This window comes from Homarus americanus, unplaced genomic scaffold (genome assembly GCF_018991925.1).
Source record: "Homarus americanus isolate GMGI-L3 unplaced genomic scaffold, GMGI_Hamer_2.0 scaffold58865, whole genome shotgun sequence".
In the NCBI taxonomy this organism is placed as follows: Eukaryota; Metazoa; Arthropoda; class Malacostraca; order Decapoda; family Nephropidae; genus Homarus; species Homarus americanus.
Window position 1 is genome coordinate 14464 of NW_024716201.1, and position 15551 is coordinate 30014.

Consider the following 15551-nt stretch of genomic DNA (forward strand, 5'->3'; position numbering starts at 1 on the left):
TTCTGCGGTGTAGGTTATTGTGTATATTGGAAGAGAGTCGGCAGGTGCCTTCTTACATGTTTGTTGGGGCCGTGTGACATGGGAAGGGGAGCTAGTTGATTTGTAACACCCTTGAGCAGCCGCGAGGGATACCCTTACACTTGACCCCCCTAATGTCGGGTCAAGTCTGGACTGTTTCTGAGATGTAAGCTGTGGTCTGACAACCCATCACTACACCTCCCGCCAAGACCAAAGCTTTCATGCTCAGAGAACTGATGACACATTTAAAGTAGACAGTAACATCATGTGCAGTATCTAATATAGTCCCTGAGGCGATAATGCATCCTTACATTTTATAAATTATAACACTAGAGATGTATGTTTTTCTACTGGCATAGTTTGATCTGACAAAGCTTACTATACCTCCCACCAAGATTAAAGCTTCTATGACAGGAGAAAAAAAATAAAATACATACACAGTAAGTGAACATAGAGTGATCTAAAGATCCTTCATATCTAGCATAGTGTCCGAGGCAAACTTGCAAATCACATTCTACAAACAAAAACAGGTGTTACATTGCCTAACCAGGCCGTGTCAAAATAAGAATTCGTCCCACTCAGTAGTATGTCTACAACATTGCATTTGGTAATACAAAACATTGATCAAATGAACTCATAGAAAAAGTGACTAATCTTTTAAAAAAATAACATTCTTTGTCGTACATGATAACAAAAATCAGAGAATTAAATACAAAATACAAAATGCTCCTACTTCACATGTTAGGGTGTTATATCTTTTTAATGTACATCAACAACATCAACAACATCAGTACATTTGTTGGGTCCAGCATGGCTCAAGTCCTCCATCCAGCTGGTATCTGAAAATAAGGAATGCCGGCAGCACAACAGCGGTAGTCGATTGGTCCTTTTGATTATCCACCTTTTCATCGTCGACTTTCTTCTGATGTCAGCACAGGACGTCTTCTGCCTTCTTTCGTCACATAGCACGTCTTTCTTTCTTCAATACCGCACTTTGTAGGTCGTGTCACCACACCTTCTGACTTCTTCACACTTCCTCCTGGTTTCTATAATATTCCAGATGATTTTTCTGTTCACCTGTGCTTCCTCTACGTTTAGAGCATTTTCATATTCCAGATGAATTTTTCTGCTCCATCTGTATTTCTTCTCTGCAACATCATCATTTTCAACATATTCCAGACGATTTTCTGTTCATCTGCCGTCGGCCCCCTCCGGCAGGGATGAAAGCCGGTCCACTGCTTGGGCTGTTGTCTCCTTAGATGACTGTAAGGCAGGTTCCGCGGACCAGGACTCGCCCTCCGTACGCGAGTGTCGGCGAGACCAAAGACCGTCCTGTCTTACACCTTCCACAGTGGTGAATCCCTCCCTGGCTGGGCTCACCAGGGTTCGTTGTGTGGCGCTGCACTCCACACTCCTTAATTTCCTAGAATAGAAAAATATAAAATCTTCTTAATCCTAGACCAGGGAGGACTTGATAGAAGTGGGTGGTGTGTGGCGGGTGTGGTGCTGCATTCCTCACACTGCTGCTTCTCTTCTTATATGTGCTGTGGTCGGATTCCGGCTAGCCATGGGGCGGTACTGTGTGTGACATTTGACAGAAACAATCCGAAAGGGATGATGGATTAGTTGGAAGTGTATCGGTAAAGAAAAACAAATATTTACTTTATACGTTACGTCAATGTTTGGCAACTATAGTTTCCGTCACGACAATATTCTCATTAGGCTGGGTCGGGGAGTGAAGCTCTGCTCACTACATTGAATATTATTTATCACTACGCGTCAAAGAGTACATTACAAATCATACTAGCATAAAAACACACTGAGTGAAGCTCTGTAATTATCGCAATATTAAGTAACACTAGCCACTGATTTCGAAGCATAACTCACGGGACAAAACATATGGGGGTTGGTGGTCACACTGGGCGGCGCGGGGCTGGGCGGAGCGGGGCGGGGCGGGGTAGGGCGGAGCGAGGCGGGAGCGGACGGGTACGGAGGGTGAGGTGAGGATTAGGACAGGGAGGAGGATGTAGGTTGTAAGACATGTTAAGTTATAACAGTTAGTATAGACATAGCTTCTATCACTAAAGCACAATGGGTACATTTAACACTGACCGACAATTAAAATGCACCTGGGATACTGAAAACTTTACAGAACGCGGGGAACACTGAGAAATTATATTAAGCACTGAACATATTCTGGGAGTGTTTTGCTAGTAACAATTCGCGTATACCACAACGAGAGACATTTACTTGAGCTGTAATGGTGACACACTAGGACACTTTTCACGCTACTATGCAGGAACTCCTTATCACGCACTTTCGAACAATACTCAAACAACGAGTCAGGTGTTATGGCTAAAATGAGGGAGGGCATGGGTTTACGTTAAGTACACTGTTACCAATAACAAGGGACGAGGAGGGCGTGAGTTAACGTTATAGTACGCTGCCACCAATATAATGTTATGAATGCAACCACCCTTGTACTGCCTGCTTCGTCAAGATAGTTACGAGATTACTTCAAAAGATTCTAACTATCACTGTACTGAACACTAAAGGGAAGAGGCATGAGTTTTACGTAAAGTGCGCTGCCACCATTGTAATGAGACGAGGAGGGCGTGGGTTAATGTATAGTTCGCTGTCACCTATAACAAGACGAATCTTGCATGAAGGATATTTATATATATATATAGGAAGAATATTTAGTAAGAGAGTAAAAGAGAGAGGAAGATTTTGGTAGCGTGGCCGTGATAGTTATTTGATGATGGATTTACACTTATCGTATCTTATTCGTTTATACACATCTATTACGTCTTAAGGGCGACTTCTCAAACACCGCTTCGTTACAACTCTTTATTAATTACGAACATGACATGGACACATTAATAACACCTTCTATTGAAGTTACTAGGACATTATATTTACGTTACTAGGACATCATATTACGTTACTAGACACTCTGATTCTCGGACACGAACATGAAATGAATACACTTCCCACGTAAGTAACTCAACCCATGAAAAGCTCTGACAAAAACTCACGTGACCTAGGGGAGGCCTAGCAGGTGGTCCTGGGTTGTCTCTATGGGAGACTGCTTAGCTGGGCGCCGGAGGGAAGTCTCGGTCCTGACCGGAGGCGACTGCCTCCGGTCCTCTCTGACTCCTCTCGAGCAGGACTGGGGACGTGGTAGCTGGCCCTTCTTGGTTACAAGACACACACTCTCTCTCTCTCTGTCTCTCTCTGCCGGAGGGAGGGCTAGGACGTCCTATATATTGGGAAACGAGCCGTCAGGTTGAGCTGATCGGGGGGGCGGCGAAGGGTCTCCTTACATTTGCCCTCGCTAATGTAGGGTCAGGTCTGGACTTTTTCAGAGACTACAAGTTGTATATTCTGGAGAAATCTTCAGATGGGGCCGTGTGACATGAGAGGCCCTGGTTGATTTGTGGCCCCTTTAGTTGGGCTCCGAGGGTTACATTTGACCTGGCTAATGTGAGGTCAGGTCTGGACTTCTTCTGCGGTGTAGGTTATTGTGTATATTGGAAGAGAGTCGGCAGGTGCCTTCTTACATGTTTGTTGGGGCCGTGTGACATGGGAAGGGGAGCTAGTTGATTTGTAACACCCTTGAACAGCCGCGAGGGATACCCTTACACTTGACCCCCCTAATGTCGGGTCAAGTCTGGACTGTTTCTGAGATGTAAGCTGTGGTCTGACAACCCATCACTACATAATCATGGTTGTGGTTGTTATAATCATGGTCGTGGTTGTTATAATCATGGTCGTGGTTGTTACAATCATAGTTGTGGCTGTTACAATCATGGTCGTGGTTATGATCATGGCCGTTTGTTGTTATAATCATAGTCGTGGTTGTTATAATCATAGTCGTGGTTGTTATAATCATGGTCGTGGTTGTTATAATCATAGCCGTGGTTGTTATAATCATGGTTGTGGTTGTTATAATCATGGTCGTGGTTGTTATAATCATGGTCGTGGTTGTTACAATCATAGTTGTGGCTGTTACAATCATGGTCGGTTAAGAATCGTACGTTATCACAGCAGGTAATCATGATCGTGGTTGTTATAATCATGGTCGGGGTTGTTATAATCATGATCGTGGTTGTTATAATCATGATCGTGGTTGTTATAATCACAGTCGTGGTTGTTATAACTGGCGTCGCATAATCATGGTCGTGGAGCTGTTATAATCACAGTCAGTTAAGTAATCACGGTTGTGTTGTTATAACCGCGGTCGCGGGTTGTTACAATCATGGTCGTGATCATGTTGTTGTTATAATCGGTCGTGGTTGTTATAATCATGGTCGTGGTTGTTATAATCATGGTCGTGGTTGTTATAATCATGGTCGTGGTTGTTATAATCATGGTCGTGGTTGTTATAATCATGGTCGTGGTTGTTATAATCATGGTCGTGATACTTACAGTATCTAATATACTATAAGAAGGATTAGAATAAAGGTTAGAATAATTAATTAAAGAAATATTCGCCATAAGGAGAGGTTAAAATAAAATAAAAATTATTATGAATCACCAATGATCATTCCGAGATTCTGATTCTGGTTAGATTAGTCACCATCTGCTTAAGTCATCACCTGTGTTAAGTCATCATAGTCATCATCTACGTTAGTCAGTTTTAGGCCCATCTCACATGACTGACCGACTATCAATGTTCTTTGCGCGCGAGGGTGTTAGTTTTCAATGCATCTTATTATTTACGCTAGTGGATGCAAGACTTCCTATCCCCACTGACTCAGCTATGGTCAATTTGGTGTTATTCTTGTTTATAAATGCCTTCTAATCTGTCTCAAGTCTATCCGTCCTGTCTATTGCCATCCCAACTGTCTGTTCCTCTGCATGGTGTTTGAATGTAAGCCCGTCTGTACTCTTTGTGTCGTCAAATCTGTCTGTCTTATCCGTTGGCGTGTCTCTGCCTGTTTGTCTAATGTGAACCAGTCAGTCAGCTGTCTGTCTGTCTGTCATGTTAGTTGCCATATTGTCTATTTGTGCATGTGTGAATCTGTCTATTTTTGTCAACCTCCTGTCTGTTTCTGTCTATATTCACCCTGTGTCTATTGTAGTCATCTTCTCCATGCATTCCTGTTATTATATTTTTATCTCTTCTCCTTTTCCATGAGCCACAGGAATAAGTATACACTGTAGCTGTAAGGTCGTCTGGTAACGTTGAAACTGCGCATCCAGACGCATGATGGAACTCAGCTCCCCCCCCCACCTGATATCTCGAACTATTTTCTGTTTCCCCTTCTTGATTCTTCTATTTACTCATCTTCCTTCCTTTACTAATCCAAACAACATTAAAAAAAAAGTAGGCTAAGAAAAAAAGTGGGGGAAGGAGGAGGGAGCCGTACGATAACTGCAATCGTGGGCCGACAGCGTACAGCGAATGAGGGTGCGCCAAGTCCGTAGACTTGCATCGTTTTCCAGCATAAATAAAATGGCTATGTAATGGCTTCCTAAAGAAACCATTGATATGGGACCAGGTTTGTTCCGCTCTACGAATTTTTTGCAATTTTTCCACCAAGTTTGATGAAAAACGATTGTGCCATTTCGGCTGCCCAGAACACACACACACACAAACCTAGTCCTATAGTACAGTGGTCCCTCGTTTAACGAGCGCTTTGGTTAGCGAGATTTCGGTTAACGAGTTACCTCCCATAAGATTTTTAACTTCGGTTAACGAGCAATCCCTCGATTAACGAATTTCTTACGAGCCGACCTGAACATGTTTTCGCTTGCACTTGGCGGTCAACCAGCTGTAGTATTAGTCCGCCAATACAGTAATCGGTTCTAGGGCTTAAATTCCTTACTATTTTAGTAAATATCAAGAAGTTTATACTATTCAATAATTTTAAAAGTTTAATATTAAATTTTTTAGTCATTTTAACAATTATTGAACATAATTGAAGATAAAGAAACTAGTTTCTGGCGCGCCATCCAGCCTGTTAACACACCAAACCAGCGTTAGTCTCTCTGTGTTTTCAGTCGAGGTAACATCTTGCTTGAGACTCTCTTCAACTAAACGCTTTTTTTTCTGTGTTTCCAAGCAAATTATTAGTAATTTTGAAATTTATTTTACATATTGACAATATATAGTGCAGTGCAGTGTTATTTTAAAGAAAATATTCTTTATTTACAGCTAGTGTAAACTTTAAAAATCACGTGTTGATCAAGACAAGCGATTTCAATCCAAACCAAGCAGGAAATTATTAAGAAACATGAAGAAGGCATTAAAACAAATGCGCTATGCAAAGAATATGGCATGTCGACAATTCTTGCACAGAAAGACAAATTTAAAGAAGTGAAAGTGAGAGACAAATCTACCAGTGTTTTTAAAGCTAGAGCCCTAATTGCAGAAACAGAGAGGTTACTTCTCATCTGGATTAGGGAAAAACAGATGAAAGGTGATTCAGTTTCTACTGAATTCATTTGTGAAAGAGCCAGGGAGATTTACAAACATTTAAAGACAGATCAACCTGGTTCTTTAGGCACAGAATTTGAAGATTTTTGGGCCAGCAAAGGCTGGTTCAAAAAATTTAGGAAAAGAAGTGACATTTTCAGTGTTATTAGGCATGGTGAGGCTGCTAGTGCTGATAAGGAAGGGGCAGCAAAGTTTTTAGTGGAGTTTAAAGAACTGATGGAAGAAGAAAATTATCTTCCACAGCAAGTGTTCAATGTGGACAAAACTGGACGGTTTTGGAAAAAGATGCCCAAAAGAACATTCATCACCAGAGAAGAAGCCTCTTTACCTGGGCATACACCCATGAAAGACCGTCTCACTCTATTGCTTGGTGCCAATGCTTCAGGGGATTTCCGACTGAAGCCTATGCTTGTCTACCACTCTGAAAACCCCAGGGTGTTCAAGCAACAGAAAGTGGTAAGAGGAAAGCTTGGAGTTTATTGGAAGTCCAACCGTAAGGCATGGGTGACAAGACAGCTCTTTAATGAATGGGCTGTTGAGGTGTTTTGCCCTTCTGTCAAGAGCTACCTAACCACCAATAAACTCCCTTTAAAGGCTCTTCTCCTCATGGATAATGCTCCTGGTCATAAGCCTAAACTTGCCAGAACTTTGGAGTATCAATTTGACTTTGTGAAAGTGTTGTTTTTGCCTCCCAACACTACATCAATCATACAGCCAATGGACCAGAATATGATCAGCAACTTCAAGAAGTTGTACATGAAGAAAATGTTTAGGTGTTATCAGGCAACTTCCACTGATCCTGAACTAACACTGAAACAGTTCTGGAAGACACAATTCAACATCCTGGAGGCTGTAAAATTGATTGTGTCATCATGGCAAGAAGTCTCCACTAGATCCCTCAATTCTTCATGGAAAGCACCGTGGCCATCAGTAGTCCATGATTTTGAGGGATTTCAGGATGACACAGAGTTGGACCAGGAGATTGTGTCCATTGGTCAGTCATTGGGCCTTGAAGTGGAAGAGGATGATGTTGAAGAGCTTGTGATGTCTCATGAGGAGGAACTTACTCCTGATGACTTAAAGCAACTGGATGAGATGTTAGAGGCTGACAATGGTGAGGAGGAAAGGGGAAAGTGATGACCATATGTCAACTTCAGAGTTAATGATGAGGAGGAGAGATGCCCCACAGACCACAATTGACACTTTCTTCAGTAAAAGGCAAAGGGAAAAAGATGCTAGCCCTCAGCATTCCACTTCAAGAAGGAGAGAGGATGATGATGCTAGCCCTCAGAGAGGATGTTCATGGTGGAGAATCTGTCAGTCCAAAGGTTCCTGACATTTTCATGGAAGGTGACTCGCCTTCCAAGAAGCAGTAAAATGCTTCTCCTCCACCTCCTTCTCTTCTCCCTTCTCCACCTCCTACTTCAAATTCACATCAGCCTTCTACATACACATCTCAAGGTAAGTGTAAATTTCTAACACTTTTGTTGAATTTAGGCAATTTTCGGTGAGCTGGAACCAATTACCCAAAAACCCATTGAAACAATGGTTTCGGTTAACGAGCAACCTGCTGGAACGGATTGTGCTCGTTAACCGAGGGACCACTGTATATTAGATACAGTACAGGTATACAACAAATATACAGTACAGGAATACAACACAGTTCAGGTTGTTACGCCGTCTCTTAATTTACTTTAATACCCAGGTTCTAGGCGTAACTAAACAAAAAAAGTGAAGTAAATCAAAAGGGAATAAAAATAAATAAAGTAAACCTTTAAGAATTTATTTTAATTAAATACTAACACAATAAAAGAGCCTCGTAGGCTGTCACAACAAATTGATTCACTATCAAAACCTTTAAGACACAAATGATACTAAAACATCGAAACATCAAAAGAATAAAAATAGAGCATTGGATTACGTTAACACTGCATAAACATATAAAAACTAACGCTGAAATTAACTATCGTGAAATAACACTGAATTACTTAAATGTAACTAAGCAAGCACTGATGGACACATAAGAGACATGAATAGGTACTCGCATAGATATACCACATTGGTGGCGACAGGAACAACACAGAAATAAAATAAGTATAAGTAACAGGTGACGGGTGTCACTCAAAAGAATGTGAACTGAATGACAAGAGGACTGGACTGAACTCCGTCTGCTGGTGGGGTACTATATATAGGGTCGGCTCCCGCCAATGCGACACACTGGTGAAATATGGGTCGTTTAACGATGTAGATGGTCGTTAGAGAAACAAAGAATGCTTGTTACAAATACTAAATGAAGAAATAAGATGGGCTTGAACAAATAATAACAGTTAAAACCTTAACAGCACAGGGTAAGATTATATAATAGTAAATATAACACATCATTACAGGAATAATATGGAACAACATGGATGCATGTTATAAAAAATAATAGAAAAATACAAGGTCGTAACACGGCATACAACAAATATACAGTTCAGGTATACAACAACTATACAGTACAAGTATACAACAAATACACAGTTCAGGTATACAACAAATATACAGTACAGGTATACAACAAATATACAGTACAGGTATACAACAAATATACAGTTCAGGTATACAACAAATATACAGTTCAGGTATACAACAAATATACAGTTCAGGTATACAACAACTATACAGTACAAGTATACAACAAATATACAGTACAGGTATACAACAAATATACAGTACAGGTATACAACAAATATACAGTACAGGTATACAACAAATACACAGTTCAGGTATACAACAAATATACAGTACAGGTATACAACAAATATACAGTACAGGTATACAACAAATATACAGTACAGGTATACAACAAATATACAGTTCAGGTATACAACAAATATACAGTACAGGAATACAACAAATATCAGTACAGGTATACAAACAATGGCAAACAGTAAGTCAGTTCGACAAAGGATAACCAACACAGCCATCATATGATTATTTCCAATTGGTCTTCTTTTGGAAATAAATAATCCATTATATACACTTCAAATAATTCTTACCCACATGCAAGACCATACAGTTCCCCAGATCATTTATCTTTAAGATCTATCCCTGCAACTTTCATGTAAAATTCTTCTCACCATTGTGTACAGACATATGTCTCTTCAGATGGCTCTTTCTGGAATAACATTTACCACACTCATAACACTTTAAATTCTTCTCACCAGTGTGTACAATCATATGGCTATTCAGATGGCTCTTTGTGTAATAACATTTACCACACTCTTCACACTTAAAATTCTTCTCACCAGTGTGTACAATCATATGGCTCTTCAGATGGCTCTTTCTGTAATAACTTTTACCACACTCTTCACACTTAAAATTCTTCTCGCCAGTGTGTACAACTATATGCTGCTTCAGTTTGCTCTTTCTGGAATAACATTTACCACACTCTTCACATTTAAAAGTCTTCTCATCAGTGTGTACAACCATATGGCTCTTCAGATGGCTCTTTGTGTAATAACATTTACCACACTCTTCACAAATAAAAATTTTCTCACCGGTGTGTACAACCATATGGCTCCTCAGTTTGCTCTTTTTGGAATAACATTTACCACACTCTTCACATTTAAAATTCTCACCAGTGTGTACAACCATATGACCCTTCAAATGGCTCTTTCTGGAATAACATCTACCACACTCTTCACATTTAAAATTCTTCTCATCAGTGTGTACAACCATATGGCTCTTCAAATAGCTCTTTCTGGAACAACATTTACCACACTCTTCACACTTAAAATTATTCTCACCAGTGTGTACAACCACATGCTGCTTCAGATAGTTCTTTCTGGAATAACATTTACCACACTCTTCACATTTAAAATTCTTCTCACCAGTGTGTACAAACATATGGCTCTTCAAATGGCTATTTCTGGAATAACATTTACCACACTCTTCACACTTAAAATTCTTTACACCAGTGTGTACAACTATTTGTTCCTTTAGTTGTTCCTTTTTGTTATAACTTTTACCACTTTCTAGACCTTTACGAGTTTTCTCATCAACAGTCACATGTTGTGTCACATCATAGTTACTGTTAAAACTTTCATCAAACTCTTCACACTTAATATCTTTTTCATTAACAGTCACATCATAGTTACTGTTAAAACTTTCATCAAACTCTTCACACTTAATATCTTTCTCATTAACAGTCACATGTTGTGTCACATCATAGTTACTGTTAAAACTTTCATCAACTTCTTCATATTTAATATTTATCTCAATGTGTTCAGCCAAACAGGTATGCATCTTCATAGAATCATTACAGTAAAATAATTCACCACACTGTACACACTCATAATTATTTTGGCCACCATGTCCAGCCATTTGATTCATAAACCGGGCCATCTTTTACACACTTTACAACACTCCATACAAGAAAATATTTCCTTCACTGTACACATGTTTGGGTAACTTTTGTACTGTATAAAAAAGTTATCCACTCTTCACAGCTAAATTTGCATAAATAATTCTGCACATGTGTGTGGTTCTTGAGCTCACTATTGTATGAGAAATATTTACCACAAGTGAACTTTGTCTCACCAGTATACAAGCACAGCAGACAAACACTTGTCACATTTATATATTGGAACTTTTATCAGCAGTGTACACAAGCAAAAGAGTCACAAGGTAGTTGTTTAGGTAAAAACATTGCAACTCTCATCATACTGTATTTAAACTATATATAACACAGTGCATCATTTAACTGGTATTTTCAAGAGAAAGTTTCACTTGTGTGAACGTTCTTTTTTTTCTCACTGTTTCCTAGAACACCAACTTGACTTCCATATTTGTAACTTAAGACTTGGAGAGTTGACAATTTACCTCAATCTTGATTACAATGTTCTCCTGAAGATGTTCACTAATCCTCATACTGTACTGACTTATTGTACAGTTGTGAGGAATTGTTCTGCCTCTTATTTTACAGAGCTTTAATTCTTGGTTGTGGTGGGAGATGTTTGTGTGGGATGGCCTCCTGATGCTACCATAATATTTCTTTCTTACATCTGCCCAATCACACCTTTATGTCTGAAACAAAGTGAACAGTATTACAATGTTGAAGTTTTCAAAATTCCATAGTTGATGGAAGACTTACTGATAGATATTTACCCAAGGAAACAACTTGGTTGGCTCTGTACTGTACTCAAATAGCCTTACTTCCCTAACTAGAGTCAGTACAGTACTCAGTAACTGCTGGAATGACTTAGGATGTTTTGGGTACTAACGACCAACCCTAAGACTGAAGGTAAACCCTGTGTCCTCTCAGCTGCTTCACCTTTTCATTAGAATGTGGAATCAATTTTAAAATGTGCATCTTGCAGTAGCTACCTTGTGTCATTCTAAGTGTCAAGACATTGGGAGGAAAAAATTACTATCCACAAAGAACAACGAATCCCACAGAACTGTTCAGCAAGTGAAGGGAGTGTGAAGTCACAACATCAGATTGTTATAAATTTCTGTACAATGAAGCAAATAAATAGTTCTTGCTTATAAAGAATAATATTAACTGCATTACCTATGTGACTCAGTCCTTATTAAAAACTAATATCTACAAAAAAAAAAGGTAGTACAGTACAATATTACAATACATCGTCTTCACAATAGGTTAAGACAGGTTTGGTTGGTTTACTAGATTGTAACAGCACCTTTGCTTTATAGAAATATACCCCTAACTCCAAGTTATTTATCAGATTATTCTACAAGTGATTCACCATATTGTTTATGACTAGATCACTGAGGTTGTGTGTCGCAAGGCTCAAGCCAGGGTCAGCCGATTCAGTATACAGTACACTGCTTGCTCGCTACCACTCTCTCACACCCCAGAAAGGGGCAGTTCTCTCCATAGCACTAGACAGGAAGTTTACACTTAACAGAAGTGTTATTCACAACACTTCCATGGAGATAATTCACAATATATTCGCTCAGATTATATATGTGTATATACCTGCTCTCAGCAATAAAACAGAAAATGCCAAGAAGTGTTTACATCAAAGACCTGCCACTTAAAAGTTCCAGAACTTAATTAAAACAATTAGTGTCATACCAAAAGAGCAATCCATTGTTCCATGTATTTATTTGAAGTGTATTTCCTCAATAGATTTGCACTATATGTATTAAAACAAACAAACCAGTTAAAATACCATTACACGTCACCCACATACTTCAAAGTGCTGTTTTCACCTTGTAAATGTTCATACATTAGATGGAGGCTAGGCCAGGGAAGTGTCAGTGTGAACCTGGATACTGTACTTGGATGAATTAATAAACCTTTACTGAGTGAACACAATGATCTGGTTCTCCATGGTGTATCATCATCCCAGAATGTAGGAAAAAAGTCACAAACCTTAACCTAACTTAACATTATTTAGGCTATTTAAAAGATGTGTTTATATCCCTGACTTTTTCTAACCCCAATTGTGACTTTCTTTCCAGACACCTAAACAGAAGATGTCATCATAAGTGAGGAACAACTCTCCTGGCACTGAAGCTTTGGATGATAAAGTACATCCTCTCTACAGGAAGTTAGTTGACTCAATATAAAAACACCTCTGACATAAGCAAGAAAAATCTACTACATCAATATTCACAGGAGGAAATAACCTCTTGAGATTTAGTAACATGAAGCAAATTTTACAACAAACTTCACAAACTTACCAAAGTCTTGTCCTCAACCAGGAGATAAAATAAAGCTTGATCCACAAGTAAATAAGTTGAGATTTAAGTGAGTCAGTACAAACCCCAGCAGGAACCAGGTCCTCCTGTAATATAAAAACAATTAAATGTGATTAACAACATAAAGAGTGAGCAAGTCTTAATTAACCTCAATATTCATGTTTTAATAATACACAGAGAGAGTGTTACCATCACTTCCCTCTTATATTCTTAAGGCCTTCAAAGCACAGGAATATCACTTAATATTTATAATTTTCAGCCCACAAAACAACCACGTGGACAGTGACCTAACACAAATGCAGAAAGCTCCCATGTATACTGTGCACTAAATGACCATATATATTTATAGACACAGGTCACTCAAAGTTATTAATAAATGACATAATAATTTGTGTAAGATGGTCCAGTGTTATTGAAACAAAGCTTAACAAAAAAAATTGATTATTCCTTATCTACATGGATACACCCCATTTAGTAACCACTAACAGTCGCTGGTATGAGTGACAAATTGTAAGTTATTATTTTACACCAATAGAAATGACACATGTATACAGATGACTCAAGAAGTATTGTGTTATTATACATGACCAAGAAGTATTGTGTTATTATACATGACCATTAATTATTTAGTAAAAGAAAAAATGACTAAAACATTTTGTAAAGGTGTATAAAAGGGTGACCACTAGAAGGAATTGTCCAAATTGGTTGAATTTTCTCTGCACGCTAATAACATTATATTAAACACAGATGGAAGACAATGCATAGAACCTGACAATTTATTATTTACTCTAACCCGCTTCACAATTATCCTCCCGGCGCCATTTTTGTTATTTACCTTGCTGAATCCCTTTTCAAGAGACGTTTCCTAAATGATGGTGAACGCTTCCACATATTGCTCCTCACCATTGCTGATGTACTGTATATCAACCTCAATATTAAGGTAGGTTGTTTAACACATTAATGCATAAAACCTAATAGAACCTGACCTAACAAACCCATAGTTGGGTATGTTAGATCAGATTCTATACATTGTCGTTTCCATTTTTGTGTTTAATATCATGATATTAGTGTGTAGAAAAATTTCAACCAATTTGGACAATTCCTTCTGGTGGTCACCACCTTCTACATTTTTACCAAACATTGGTAAATAAACAAAATACAGAACAAATAAAGAATTATTGTGTTATTATTATAAATGAATATTAATTATTTAATAAAGAAAATGGTTAAAACATTTCGTAAATAAACAAAATATAGAAAAAAATAAAGGTGATTTCGCACCAGCGCATAAACCCATTGAGCAGTGAGATAATTGTAGGCGTATTAACAATGTTTTTAGGTTTTATTTTCGCCTTTTAATAAATTATCTTTGTGTTTGTTATTATTTTATATCCCAAGCTAAAGCTGCCTCCCAAAGTTGGGAATGCTGTACAGATGCAGTAGCTACTTCACTCCTGAGAAGTTGCTTCAAGCATATAAGGGGTTCATTCGTCCTAACTTGGAGTACTTCTCTCATATCTGGGGTGGCTCTTCAACTATAAGATAGGGTGGAATCAAAGGCAACATTCTCTCTCTTCCCTTTCTCTTCGCCGCAATGTTGCTTCACTTTCTCTCTTTTACAGGTACTTTAACGGGCAATGTTCGTGTGGTGGGATGAAATCCTAGACAAGGTTCTTCAAACTCCAGAGCACGAGCAGTAGATATATTTAATAAGTAGTACAAGACTTGGCAGGATAACCAACCGGTACAGAAACAGGAGCCAGCACAAGGAACTCCTCGTCGTAAGCAGGCCGAAGCCGATCTGAGGGAAGTTAGCTAGCTAGGCAAGGAGAGTTGCTAGACATTACTAGGACAATAAATGAGGTCTTCTAGTTACTCGACTAGCGCGGTACAGACATAGTACATCGGTACATGGTAAGTGAACATAGGCATTAGACATAAGCATAGATATCAGACATGCTATAATAATATGTAGTAATACAGACATGTGAATAAATGGTACAATGAATGGTAACAGAGTCTTGGCGTCAGGCGTGTTCACATATCTTGGTATTTACATATCTATACACCTCCCTCCCCCTTTACGCTCGTAGTGCAATCTCGAGCGGCTACGGACTCTTTTTCCATGAGTCGGGGGGAGCGGCGAGGGACAATGGGAGGATCAACTGACGACCTTCGTTCCTGGTCTGGGCAAGGGGGCACAGGGGACGGGGAGGAAGGTTCGTCACTAGAGGATGGCACTGGGCGGAGATGGCGTCTGTTTCGCCACCACACACGACCACTGGGGAGGCGGACTTGGTACGAACGGGACTCGCCACGGCCCATGACGACCCCGACTTTGTCCCAGCGGTGTGACGTCGGGTCCTGGATTCGTACT

General features: G+C 39.2%; 1 protein-coding gene across 1 annotated transcript; it reads right to left on the reverse strand.

Moving 5' to 3' along the window:
* Positions 1–9288: 9288 nt before the first annotated feature.
* On the reverse strand, positions 9289–13260 carry LOC121858070 (gastrula zinc finger protein XlCGF46.1-like; the record flags this gene model as incomplete). The annotated part of the gene is given in 2 exon segments (XM_042354299.1): positions 9289–11530; positions 13157–13260. A coding segment is annotated over 1 exon segment (1287 nt). The 3' UTR covers positions 9289–9562.
* Between the last annotated feature and the right edge of the window lie 2291 nt (positions 13261–15551).